The sequence below is a fragment of the Salvelinus fontinalis genome, chromosome 19 (assembly GCF_029448725.1).
Source record: "Salvelinus fontinalis isolate EN_2023a chromosome 19, ASM2944872v1, whole genome shotgun sequence".
Lineage (NCBI taxonomy): Eukaryota > Metazoa > Chordata > Actinopteri > Salmoniformes > Salmonidae > Salvelinus > Salvelinus fontinalis.
This window is the reverse complement of record NC_074683.1, coordinates 6,511,471-6,525,427: the sequence shown is the minus strand read 5'-3', so window position 1 is coordinate 6,525,427 and position 13,957 is coordinate 6,511,471. Positions and strand designations below refer to the sequence as shown.

The following is a 13,957-nucleotide window of genomic DNA, read 5'->3' as shown; positions in this document are numbered from 1 at the left end:
AGAGAATGTATGGAATGAGACAGAGCGATAACACAATGTAGGACCCCCCCGAATAAACAACAGATTTTAGTTTACTCACGGGTGTTTTGGAGACTCTAATTTCTACGTCAGGAGCCAGGGAGAACAGAGCTTTGATGAGAGACGACTTCCCCACATTACTCCTGCCGATGAAACACACCTGGCAAGGCACACACAATCACCATGATCAATATTAAAACACATCAACAAACATCCAAAAGGGTGTAAGGACCTTAACAACAAGCTGACCAAATTGAAAATATTAATATACTACTGTTCAAAAGTTTGGGGTCACTTAGAAATGTCCTTGTTTTTGAAAAGTTTTGTTTCTGGCCATTTTGAGCATGTAATCGAACCCACAAATGCTGATGTTCCAGATACTCAACTAGTCTAAAGGAGGCCCGTTTTATTGCTTCTTTAAATCAGCACAACCGTTTTCAGCTGTGCTAACATAATTGCAAAAGTGTTTTCTAATGATCCATTAGCCTTTTAAAATTATAAACTTGGATTAGCTAACACAATGTGCCATTGGAACACAGGAGTGATGGTTGCTGATAATGGGCCTCTGTACACCTATGTAGATATTCCATTCAAAATCAGCCGTTTCCAGCTACAATAGTCATTACAACAATAACAATGTCTACACTGTATTTCTGATCAATTTGATGTTATTATAAAATGGACCAAAAAAAAGTGCTTTTCTTTCAAAAACAAGGACATTTCTAAGTGACCCCAAACTTTTGAACGGTAGTGTGTATATATACACGTAAAAAAATATATTGTTTTTTTATTGTATTATCACTTTGAAGTTAAAGCTTAGTGTGCGTAGATATTTGAAAACTAGATAAGTTCACCTTAAAGTATTTATATTCTGCGAAGCTGAGCACACTGCTTTGGGTTTGCAACTGTGTGTTGCCAGCCATGATATAAAATCAGTCATTTGTAGAGATATGACAGTGTGCTACTGTAATATCCTGGAGTCCCAGCGGACAATCAGAGCTACTGGAGCCATCTGTCTCTGACACAAGATGGAGTCTGTCTGACACAAGATGGATGCAGAGAGCCGCTCCCCCATGTTGCCGGGGGATAAATCACACTGACAGGGGAGGTGGTGAGCCGAGCGGTAACTAAAACCACGTGTCTCACAATCACTGAACCCTCTGGCTCTGCACCACTCCTCTCTCCAAACATCTTTCCATTTGGCACTGCGGGGAAGAATCTAGGTTAAAGTCCTGGTCTGACTGAGGTTACATGAATACATTTCAGAATTCTGTTAATTTATTAAGCCATGGCCAATGTTCTCTTCATTCCATTCTTATAAGCATAAAAGCATGAAGGAGGGGGGCGAGCGTTAATCTGCCCATTCCACACACTTAGTCATCCCCCCAGTCTTTCACCCACCCACGCATGTTCCCCCACACACACACCAGACCTGGGTTCAAATACATGTGTATCTTAATATTTGTTATTTAATATACTTTTTCTTCTGTGTATTTTAGTATTTTTACAGACAAAAATATTATGTATGCAAGTACAGTACCAGTCAAATATTTTGGCACACCTACTCATTCAAGGGTTTGTCTCTATTTTTACTATTTTCTACATTGTAGAATAATAGTGAAGACATCAACACTATGAAATAACACATATGGAATCATGTAGTATCCAAAAAAAGTGTTATAAATATATATATTTTTATTTGAGATTCTTCAAAGTAGCCACCCTTTGCCTTTGACAGCTTTGCACACGCTTGGCATTCTCTCAACCAGCTTTACGAGGTAGTCACCTGGAATGCATCTCAATTAACAGGTGTGCCTTGAAAGATGTTCCACAAATCAACTTTTTTCTTAATGCGTTTCAGCCAATCAGTTGTGTTGTGACAAGGTAGGGGTGGTATACAGAAGACAGCCCTATTTGGTAAAAGACCAAGTCCATATTATGGCAAGAACAGCTCAGATAAGCAAAGAGAAAAGACAGTCCATCATTACTTGAAGACATGAAGGTGAGTTAATCTAGAACATTTCAGGAACTTTCAAAGTTTCTTTAAGTGCAGCCGCAAAAACAATCAATCGCTACGACGAAACTGCCTCTCATGAGGACTACCACAGGAAAGAAAGACCTAGAGTTACATCTGCTGCAGAAGACAAGTTCATTAGAGTTACCAGCCTCAGCAATTGCAGCCCAAATAAATGCTTTACAGAGTTCAAGTAACAGACACATCTCAACATCAACTATTCAGAGGAGACTGCGTGAATCAGGGCTTCATGGTCGAATTGTAGAATGGCGCCGGAGGGGATGGCTGACGTTTTAAGTGCTCCTAACCAACTGTGCTATTTTGTTCGCTTTTTATTTTTAGTTGTTCACAACTTATTTTATACATAATGTTGCTGCTAACGTCTCTTATGATCGAAAATAACTTTTGGACATCAGAACAGCGATTACTCACCTTGAACTGGAAGAAACTTTTTCCTTTAACGAGTCCGACGCAAAGAATATACTGCTTTCTCGGGAACAGGTTCAAATCCCTGTCATTTGCGTGAAGAAAAGATGGAGAAAAAGGGGGCGGAGGTCGGGTTGCCTTCTGAGAATTTGTAGGAGAACGAGTAAACACCCACTGCCATCCGTTCTACTGGCCAACGTTCAAGCATTGAACTATAAAATCGACCTTGATCTACGATCAAGATTATCCAACCAACGAGACATTAAACTCTGTAATAGCTTATGTTACATAAGTCGTGGCTGAACGACGACGCGGATAATATAAAGCTGGCGGGATTTCCCATGCACCGGCAGGACAGAGAAACTACGTCTGGTAAGACGAGGGGTGGGGGTGTGTTTCTATTTTTCAATAACAGCTGGTGCGCGATGTCTAATATTAAAGCAGTCTCAAGGTATTGCTCGCCTGAAGTAGAGAACCTTATGATAAGCTATAGACCACGCTATCTGTATTATTTGTAGCGGTCTATTTACCACAACAAACCGATGCTGGAACTAAGACCGCACTCAAAACAACTGTATAAGGCCATAAGCAAACAAGGAAATGCTCATCCAGAAGTTGCGCACCTAGTGGCCAGGGACTTTACTGCAGGCAAACTTAAATCCGTTTTACCTCATTTCTACCGGCATGTCAAACGTGCCATCAGAGAGAAGAAAAAATAAGAAAGAAAAAAAAACTCTGGACCACATTTACTACACACACACACACACACACACACGTGTACAAAGTTCTCCCTCGCCCTCGATTTGGCAAATCTGACCATAATTCTAACCTCCAGATTCCTGCTTACAAGCAAAAACTAAAGCAGGCAGAACCAGTGACTCGGTCAATACGGAAGTGGTCAGATGATGCGGATGCTACAGGACAGTTTTGCTCGCACAGACTGGAATATGTTCCGGGATTCATCCAATGGCATTGAGGAGTGTTAGAACCTAATTCTCAGAGTGAGTCAAATAAAATAAAAAAAACTCTACGGACACTATGAAAGCTTAACCAAGTTTATTCTACCCAGAGGATCAATACAGCTGCATCAGACAAAACATGTTTCCACCACCACAAGTATATACAGTGGGGAGAACAAGTATTTGATACACTGCCGATTTTGCAGGTTTTCCTACTTACAAAGCATGTAGAGGTCTGTATTTTTTTTATCATTAATCGCTTATCTTTGATAATCTTCGGATGTTTGCACTCACAAGACTCCCAGTTACACAACAAATGTTATTTTTGTTCGATAAATATTACTTTTATAACGAAAAAACGCCTTTTGGGTTGCGCGTTATGTTCAGAAAACTACAGCCTCGTTCCGTTCGGCGAAAATTCCAAAAAGTATCTGTAATGTTCGTAGAAACATGTCAAATGTTTTTTATAATCAATCCTCAGGTTGTTTTTAACATACATAATCGATAATATTTCAACCGGACCGTAACCTATTCAATAAAAGAGAGAAAGAAAATGGAGAGCTACCCCTTGCGCGCAGGAACTAATCAAAGGACACCTGACTAGTTTTGAAAAATCTCGCTGAGAAATAGTCTGTTTACCTTGCGAACGTTATTTAAAAAATAGAAATCTGATCCCTAGCGTCAAGAGGTTATTAAAATCAATTCACAGAAAAATATATTTTTAAACCTGCATATTTAGTTTAAAGAAATTCATGTTAGCAGGCAATATTAAACTAGGGAAATTGTGTCACTTCTCTTCCGTTCATTGCACGCAGAGTCAGGAGAGATATATATATATATATATATAACAGTTTGGGCCGCCTGGCTCGTTGCGAACTAATTTGCCAGAATTTTACGTAATTATGACATAACATTGAAGGTTGTGCAATGTAACAGAAATATTTAGACTTATGGATGCCACCCGTTTGATAAAATACGTAACGGTTCCATATTTCACTGAAAGAATAAAATGTGATCTTATTAATGACCTAAAGCTCGTATTTCTGTGTGTTATTATATTATAATTAAGTCTATGATTTGATAGAGCAGTCTGACTGAGTGGTGGTCGGCAGCAGCAGGCTCGTAAACATTCATTCAAACAGCACTTTACTGCATTTGCCAGCAGCTCTTCGCAATGCTTCAAGCATTGCACTGTTCATGGCTACAAGCCTATCAACTCTCGAGATTAGGCTGGCAATTCTAAAGTACCTATTAGAACATTCAATAGTCAAAGGTATATGAAATACAAATGGTATAGAGAGAGAGTCCTATAATAGCCACACCCTAAAACTTGGGAATATTGAAGACTCATGTTAAAAGGAAACACCAGCTTTCATATGTTCTCATATTCTGAGCAAGGAACTTAAACATGAGCTTTTTTACATGGCACATATTGCACTGTTACTTTCTTCTCCAACACTTTGTTTTTGCATTATATAAACCAAATTGAACAGGTTTCATTATTTAAGACTAAAATAATTGTATTAATGTATTATATTAAGTTAAAATAAGTGTTCATTGAGTATTGTTGTAATTGTATATATATAATATATATATATATATATATATATATATATATATATATATGTAATTGTATATATATATATATATATATATATATATATATATATATATTTTTTTTATTTTTTTTTAAAACGGCCGATTTTAAATCGGTATCGGCTTTTTGTGTATAATCAGTATTGGCGATAAAACAATCATAATCGGTCGACCTCTAGTACGTACGGTCACTGTGGGGACGACGTTGATGCGCTTATTGATGAAGCCGATACACTGAGGTAGTGTACTACTGTTGAATGGTGGGTTAAACTTGGAACATTGCTATCCTAGAGGCTGGTTTTTACATCAGAAGTTAATCGTCATCTGTAGGAGCCAGCTGGCTTTGGAATGTGCTGGGTGGACGAGAGGAAGTCACAGAATTTCTATAGGGGATACGGATGGACATCTGTGGATTAGGCAAATGAGTGGTTGAGGTCAGGTCAGATCCCCTTAAGGGAGATATGGTTTATTACCCTATTACTTCGTCTTCCTGTCGAACCATAATAGATGTAAGGATTGGAGAGGAGGAGGAGTACCTAAATTGGAGTGTATACAGTGAGGAGAACAAGTATTTGATACAATGCAGGTTTTCCTACTTACAAAGCATGTAGAGGTCTGTAATTTTTATCATAGGTACACTTCAACTGTGAGAGATGGAATCTGAAACAAAAATCAAGAAAAATCACATTGTATAATTTAAGTAATTAACTTGCATTTTATTGCATGACATAAGTATTTGATACATCAGAAAAGCAGAACTTAATATTTGGTACAGAAATCTTTGTTTGCAATTACAGAGATCATACGTTTCCTGTAGTTATTGACCAGGTTTGCACACACTGCAGTATGGATTTTGGCCCACTCCTCCATACAGACCTTCTCCAGATCCTTCAGGTTTCTGGGCTGGCGCTGGGCAATACGGACTTTCAGCTCCCTCCAAAGATTTTCTATTGGGTTCAGATCTGGAGACTGGCTAGGCCACTCCAGGACCTTGAGATGCTTCTTACGGAGCCACTCCTTAGTTGCCCTGGCTGTGCGTTTCGGGTCGTTGTCATGCTGGAAGACCCAGCCACGACCCATCTTCAATGCTCTTACTGAGGGAAGGAGGTTATTGGCCAAGATCTCGCGATACATGGCGCCATCCATCCTCCCCTCAATACGGTGCAGTCATCCTGTCCCCTTTGCAGAAAAGCATCCCAAAAGAATGATTTTTCCACCTCCATGCTTCACGGTTGGGATGGTGTTCTTGGGGTGGTGTTCTTGCATGATTATAAATATTTTTAGTAATATTTTGCGCCCTGCAATTCAGCGGTTGTTTAGGAAAATGATCCTGTAAAAGGGATCCGTAGCGCAGAGAAGTTAAGGCATTGATGTTAATGGTTAGGTACATTCGTGCAGCGATTGTGCTTTTTCGCAAATGCGCTTTTGTTAAATCATCCCCCGTTTGGCAAAGTTGGCTGTCTTTGTTAGGAAGAAATGGTCTTTACACAGTTCGCAACGAGCCAGGTGGCCCAACCTGCTGCATATACCCTGACTCTGTGTCACTTCTCTTGCGTTCTGTGCAACAATTTCCCTAGTTAAAAGAAATTCATGTTAGCAGGCAATATTTAATAAATATGCAGGTTTAAAAATATATACTTGTGTATTGATTTTAAGAAAGACATTGATGTTTATGGTTAGGTACATATTGGTGCAACCACAGTGCTTTTTTCGCAAATGCGCTTGTTTATTTCACCAGTTTGGCGAAGTAGGCTGTGGTTCAATGATAAATTAACAGGCACCGCATTGATTATATGCAACGCAGGACAAGCTAGATAAACTAGTAATATCATCAACCATGTGTAGTTAACTAGTGATTATGTTAAGATTGATTGTTTTTTATAAGCTACGTTTAATGCTAGCTAGCACCTTACCTTGGCTCCTTGCTGCACTCACATAACAAGTAGTCAGCCTGCCACGCAGTCTCCTCGTGGAGTGCAATGTAATCAGCCATGATCAGTGTCCAAAAATATCGATTACCGATTGTTATGAAAACTTGAAATCGGCCCTAATTAATCGTCCATTCCGATTAATCAGTCGACCTCTAGTACGTACATATCCCAATCAGAAGCCATGGATTACAGGCAACATCCGCATCAAGTTAAAGGCTAGAGCTCCCGCTTTCAAGGAGCGGAACACTAATCCGGATACTTTTAAGAAATCCCGCTATGCCCTCAAACGAACCATCAAACAAGCAAAGCGTCAATATAGGATTAAGATTGAATCCTACTACACCGGCTCTGACGCTTGACAGATGTGGCAGGGCTTAAACTATTACAGACTACAAAAGGGAAACCCAGAGGCGAGCTGCCCAGTGACGCAAACCTACGAGACGAGCTAAATGCCTTTTATGCTCACTTCGAGGCAGGCAAAGCTGAAGCAAGCATGAGAGCACCAGCTGTTCTGGACGACTGTGTGTTAACGCTCTCGGTAGCCGATGTGAGCAAGACCTTTAAACAGGTCAAAATTCACAAAGCCGCGGGGCCAGACAGATTACCAGGACATGTACTCAAAGCATGTGTGGATCAAGTGTCTTCACTGACATTTTCAACCTCTCCCTGACAGAGTATGTAATACCTACATGTTTCAAGCAGACCACCATGGTCCCTGTGCCCACGGATGTTAAGGTAACCAGCCTAAATGATTACCGCCCCGTAGCACTCACGTCGGTAACCATGAAGAGCTTTGAAAGGCTGGACATGGCTCACAACAGCATCCTTCCGGACACCCTAGACCCACAAACTCGCTACCGCCCCAACAGATCCACAGATGACGCAATCTCAATCGCACTCCACACTGCCCTTTCTCACCTGGACATAAGAAACACCTATGTGAGAATGTTGTTCATTGACTACAACTCAGCATTCAACACCATAGTGCCCACAAAGCTCATCACTAAGCTAAGGACCTTGGGACTAAACACCTCCCTCTGCAACTGGATCCTGGACTTCCTGACAGGCCAACCCTAGATCTGCCATGCTGACCCTCAACACTGGGGCCATTCAGGGGGTGTGTACTTAGTCCCCTCCTATACTCCCTGTTCACCCACGACTGCATGGCCAAATACGACTCCAACACCATCATTAAGTTTGCTGACGACACAACAGTGGTAAGCCTGATCACTGACAACAGTGAGACAGCCTATAGCGAGGAGGTCAGAGACCTGGCAGTGTGGTGCCAAGACAACAACCTCTCCCTCAATGTGAGTAAGACAATGGAGCTGATCGTGGACTACAGGAAAAGGTGGGCTGAACAGGCCCCCATTAACATCACAGCTGTAGTGGAGCAGGTTGAGAGCTTCAAGTTCCTTGGTGTCCACATCACCAACGAACTATCATGGTCCAAACACACCTAGACAGTCGTTAAGAGGGCACGACAACACATTTTCCACCTCAGGAGACTGAAAAGATTTGTCATGGGTCCCCAGATGCTCAAAAAAGTATACAGCTGCACCAGAGAGCATCCTGACCGGTTGCGTCACCGCCTAGTATGGAATCTGCTCGGCATCTGACCGTAAGACACTACAGAGTGTAGTGCGTACGGCCCAGTACATCACTGGGGCCAAGCTTCCTGCCATCCAGGACCTATATACTAGGCGGCGTCAAAGGAAAGCCCACAAAAAATGGTCAGAGACTCCAGTTACCCAAGTTATGGACTGTTCTCTCTGCTACCTCACGGCAAGCGGTACCGGAGCACCAAGTCTAGGACCAAAAGGCTCCTTAGCAGCTTCTACCCCCAAGCCAGAAGACTGCTGAACAATTAATCAAAGGGCCACCGGACTATTGACATTGCCCCCCCCCCCCCCCCCCCCGTTAAGAATGGAGGAGGTGTGATGGTGTGCTTTGCTGGTGACACCGTCATTGATTTATTTAGAATTCAAGGCACACTTAACCAGCATGGCTACCACAGCATTCTGCAACGATACGCCATCCCATCTGGTTTGCGCTTAGAAGAGACTGACGAGTTTCAGAAGAAAGTTCTTTGTTTCTGGCCATTTTGAACCTGTAATCGAACCCACAAATGCTGATGCTCCAGATACTCAACTAGTCTAAAGAAAGCCAGTTTTACTGCTTCTTTAATTAGCACAACAGTTTTCAGCTGTGTTAACATAATTGCAAAAGGGTTTTCTAATGATCAATTAGCCTTTAAAATAATCAACTTGGATTAGCTAACATGCCATTGGAAAACAGGAGTGATGGTTGCTGATAATGGGCCTCTGTAGATATTCCATTAAAATTTTTTTTAAGTTTCCAGCTACAATAGTCATTTACAACATTAACATTGTCTACAATGTCCACTTTCTGACCAATTTTACATTTTAAGGGACAAAAAAATGCTTTTCTTTCAAAAATAAGGACATTACTAAGTGAACAAACTTTTGAACGTTAGTGTAATTTCATTGAAATGATCTGTAAACGTTGATTCAACCAGTGTGTGTGCAGTGGAATGGCTTTCATTTCTTATCAGATCGACAGAAAAGGAGACTTCTTTGACAAGATATTATCAGAAAAAGTTTTAGAAAGACATTAGAAATTTATCATAAACATAATCATGTTGAAATATAGACCCCTGCCAACTAATATTACATACCAGATTGCCTTTAAACTGGCATGGTGCAATGCCACAGAAAGCTGTTCTTACTGCAGACACCAAATAAAATAAAATTGTACTTGTCACATGCGCCAAATACAACAGGTGTAGGCCTTACCGTGAAATGCTTACTTACAAGCCCTTAACTCTTTCTTGAACCACAGTGTTGGTTAAGAAAATATTTACTAAATAAAACTAAAGTAAAAATACTAAAATACTAATAAAAAGTAACACAATAAAAAATAACGAGGCTATATACAGGGGGTTATGGTACCGAGCCAATATGCTGGGGCAAAGATTAGTTGAAATATTTTGTACATGTAGGTAGGGGTAAAGTAACTATGCATAGAAAATAAACAATGAGAAGCAGCAGTGTAAATAGTGTCAATGTAAATAGTTCAGTTGGCTATTTGATTAATTGTTCAGCAGTATTATGGCTTGGGGTAGAAGCTGTTAAGGAGCCTTTTGGTCCTAGACTTGACGCTCCGGTACTGTTTGCAGTGTGGTAACAGAGAGAACAGTCTATGACTTGGGTGACTGGAGTCTGACAATTTTTGGGGCCTTCCTCTGACACCGCCTTGTATAGAGGTCCTGGATGGCAGGAAGCTTGACCTCAGTGATGTACTGGGCCGTACGCACTACCCTCTGTAGGGCCTTGTGGTCGGAGGCCGAGCAGTTGTCATACCAGGCAGTGATGCAACCAGTCAGGATGCTCTCGATGGTGCAGCTCTATAACTTTTTGAGGATCTGAGGACACACGCAAAATCTTTTCAGTCTCCTGAGAGGGAATAGGCTTTGTCGTGCCCTCTTCACGAATGTCTTGGTGTGTTTGGACCATGATAGTTTGTTGGTGATGTGGACACCAAGGAACTTGAAGCTCTCAACCTGCTCCACTATAGCCCCGTCGATGAGAATGGTCCATTTCCTGTTGTCCACAATTATCTCCTTTGTCTTGATCACGTTGAGGGAGAGGTTGTCTTGGTTGTTGATCCTGAAACAAAGTTTACCAGCACAACACAGGATGTCTCACACAGTGAGCCAACACCACCAGAGAAGAAGAGTCGATTGGGCACACTGTTTGCTTTCATGTAACAACAAAGCTTGGCTGCATGAAACTGCATGAAACACCAAAGAAAACTGAGTACCGGTAGCTCAATTTGGACTCCCGAGTGGCGCAGAAGTCTAAGGCACTGCATGAGGTGTCACTACAGACACCCTAGTTCGAATCCAGGCTGTGTCACAACTGGCCGTGATTGGGAGTCCCATAGAGTGGCGCACAATTGTACCAGCGTCGTCCGGGTTTGGCCGGTGTAGGTTCAAATAAGAATTTGTTATTAACTGACTTGCCTAGTTAAATATATATTTTTTTATTAAATACCTCATGATCCCATATATTCCACCAACTACTGATCCTCTGGGACACACACAGTCAAACATATCCAACACTGAGCAGAATTGCTGTTGAGTACATACAGTTGAAGACGGAAGTTTACATACACTTTAGCCAAATACATTTAAACTCCGTTTCACAGTTCCTGACATTTAATCCTAGTAAAAATTACAGTTAGGATCACCACTTTATTTTAAGAACGAGAAATGTCTGAATAATAGTAGAGAGAGAGAATGATTGATTTCAGCTTTTATTTCTTTCATCACATTCCCAGTGGGTCAGAAGTTTATTAGTATTTGGTAGCATTGCCTTTAAAATGGTTTAACTTGGGTCAAACGTTTTTGGTAGCCTTCCCACAATAAGTTGGGTGAATTTTGGCCCATTCCTCCTGACAGAGCTGGTGTAACTGAGTCAGGTTTGTAGGCCTCCTTGCTCCCACACGCTTTTTCAGTTCTGCCCACACATTTTCTATAGGATTGAGGTCTGGGCTTTGGGATGGCCACTCCAATACCTTGACTTTGTTGTCCTTAAGCCATTTTGTCACAATTTGGAAGTATGCTTGGGGTCATTGTCCATTTGGAAGACCCATTTGCGACCAAGCTTTAACTTCCTGACTGATGTCTTGAGATGTTGCATCAATATATCCACATCAATTTCCTCCCTCATGATGCAATCTATTTTCTGAAGTGCACCAGTCCCTCCTGCAGCAAAGCACCCCCACAACATGATGCTGCCACCCCCATGCGTCACGGTTGGGATGGTGTTCTTCGGCTTGCAAGCCTCCCCCTTTCTCCTCCAAGCATAACAATGGTCATTATGGCCAAATAGTTACATTTTTGTTTCATCAGACCAGAGGACATTTCTCCAAAAAGTACGACCTTTGTCCCCATGTGCAGTTGCAAACCGTAGTCTGGCTTTTTTATGGCGGTTTTGGAGCAGTCGTTTCCTCCTTGCTGAGCGACCTTTCAGGTTATGTCGAGATAGGACTTGTTTTACTGTAGATATCGATACTTGTGTAACCATTTCCTCCAGCATCGCCACAAGGTCCTTTGCTGTTGTTCTGAGATTGATTTGCACTTTTCGCACCAAAGTACGTTCATCTCCAGGAGACAGAATGTGTCTCCTTCCTGAGCGGTATGACGGCTACATGTTCCCATGGTGTTTATACTTGCATACTATTGTTTGTACAGATAAATGTGGTACCTTCAGGGATTTGGAAATTGCTCCCAAGGATGAACCAGACTTGTGGAGTTCTACAATTTATTTGTCTGAGGTCTTTTGATTTTCCCATGATGTCAAGCAAAGAGGCACTAAGTTTGAAGATAGGCTAATAGACATAATTAGAGTCAATTGGAGGTGTACATGTGGATGTATTTCAAGGCATATCAGAATCTTCTAAAGCCTTGACATCATTTTCTGACATTTTTCAAGCTGTTTAGAGGCACAGTCAACTTAGTGCATGTAAACTTCTGACCCACTGGAATTGTGATACAGATTATTTCACTTATAATTCACTGTATGTAAACAATGGATGGAAAAATTACTTGTGTCATGCACAAAGTAGATATCCTAACCAACTTGCCAAAACTATAGTTTGTTAACAAGAAATGTGTGGAGTGGTTGAAAAACGAGTTTTAGTGACTCCAACCTAAGTGTATGTAAACTTCCGACTTCAACTGTACATGTTCCAGCATTCTCTGCAGTTGTGGAGTGGCTTTTCCAACATTGGAGGGCGTATCTTCAGACCAGATTGCTGCTCCATGTCTGACAAGCTTTTTGAAAGACTGATGTTTTTTTTTTTTTATGTAACAATAGCATCTTTCACCTTTGAGACACCAATGTTAAATTTAAGCTGCATATTGTGATCTAAAAGTGAAATAAGACCTAGCCTATACAAGTGTTTTTATTTCAAATCAAACTATGTACATTCACAACTATTTTAACATACATCCAACACACATCCCTCCACCTACCTCTGGCTGGTTCTGTGAGGGTGCATGTTCCATCCTCACAGCAGAGGTGTGGTAATCAATCTTGTGTGAAGAGGACGGGGAGAAGAGTTTCTCTGCCTTGGTTATGTCCTCCACACTGGGCTGGAAGAGCTGGAAGTTTCCCCTATCCACTGAACAAGCCAAGTGGGGCTCCAGCTCACTGAAGGGGAACAGCAGGCCCCTTAGCTTCCTCTGGGGGAGCAGGGAGGCTTGATGGAAAGAAGCCAGATTGTGGGCACCCTGCTGGGATGCAGTCCACAATCCAGTCCCTGGCTTTAGCCATAGCCTCCTGCAGAGCATATTTTGTTTGATGTGTGAGCTGCAAAGGTATGATGTGTTATAGGTTATATCTGTGTATTTCTTTATATAGTAACAATTGTTGGTTGACTGTTTTCGAATAGCACTATGCACCGCCCTCACACAAGTGTAGGCAATTGTCATTTTCACCTAAGCACTTTAATAATAATAAAATGGGTTTGGCACATCTCTTGATGCTCTGATAAAGTCACAACTGTCGGAACGCGTTTGCTTGCCCAGACGAAAATAAAAAGGTGAAATGAGGTGACGTCTTTTTAAAAATATTGTGTACTGTTTGCAGTGTTCATGAACTTGGGATTTAATGGGTAGGTTAACAAATGACATGGCTAGTATTACATTTTATGGCAACTAGCTATCTATCTGTTTACTTCGCAATTCTTAATTAATTAAAACTTACCCAATGACTTGCTGAAATACTACGCCAATAATTCCTGCGCGTTTAAATGTGACAATACATATATTGATCAAATTACGAAGAGAAGATGCATTGTTAGCCGTACATTTTCTAGTCAACGTCCTCCATGTTTGATTTTTAATGGTTACATTGAAATGCAACCGGCAGACACAGGTTGACATGATTGTAGTTCCGCCTTAAAATTTCACCCTCTCCATTCTC

The 13,957-nt window shown here is 41.2% G+C and overlaps 1 protein-coding gene across 5 annotated transcripts in view; it reads right to left on the bottom strand.

The window, feature by feature from the left end:
- Positions 1–13,957, bottom strand: part of gtpbp8 (GTP binding protein 8 (putative)) — a 24,014-nt gene extending 10,057 nt beyond the window's left edge. For 2 of the 5 annotated variants that reach the window (XM_055870504.1, XM_055870502.1), the window contains exons 1-3: positions 13,739–13,954; positions 13,006–13,342; positions 80–178 (exon numbers count right to left, since the gene is read on the bottom strand). In XM_055870504.1, the coding sequence (XP_055726479.1) occupies positions 80–178; positions 13,006–13,342; positions 13,739–13,917 (615 nt within the window). In that variant the 5' untranslated portion in view covers positions 13,918–13,954. Of the gene's footprint in view, positions 1–79; positions 179–13,005; positions 13,343–13,738 lie in introns of all 5 variants that reach the window. The other 3 variants (XM_055870503.1, XM_055870506.1, XM_055870505.1) reach the window with 3 other exon arrangements.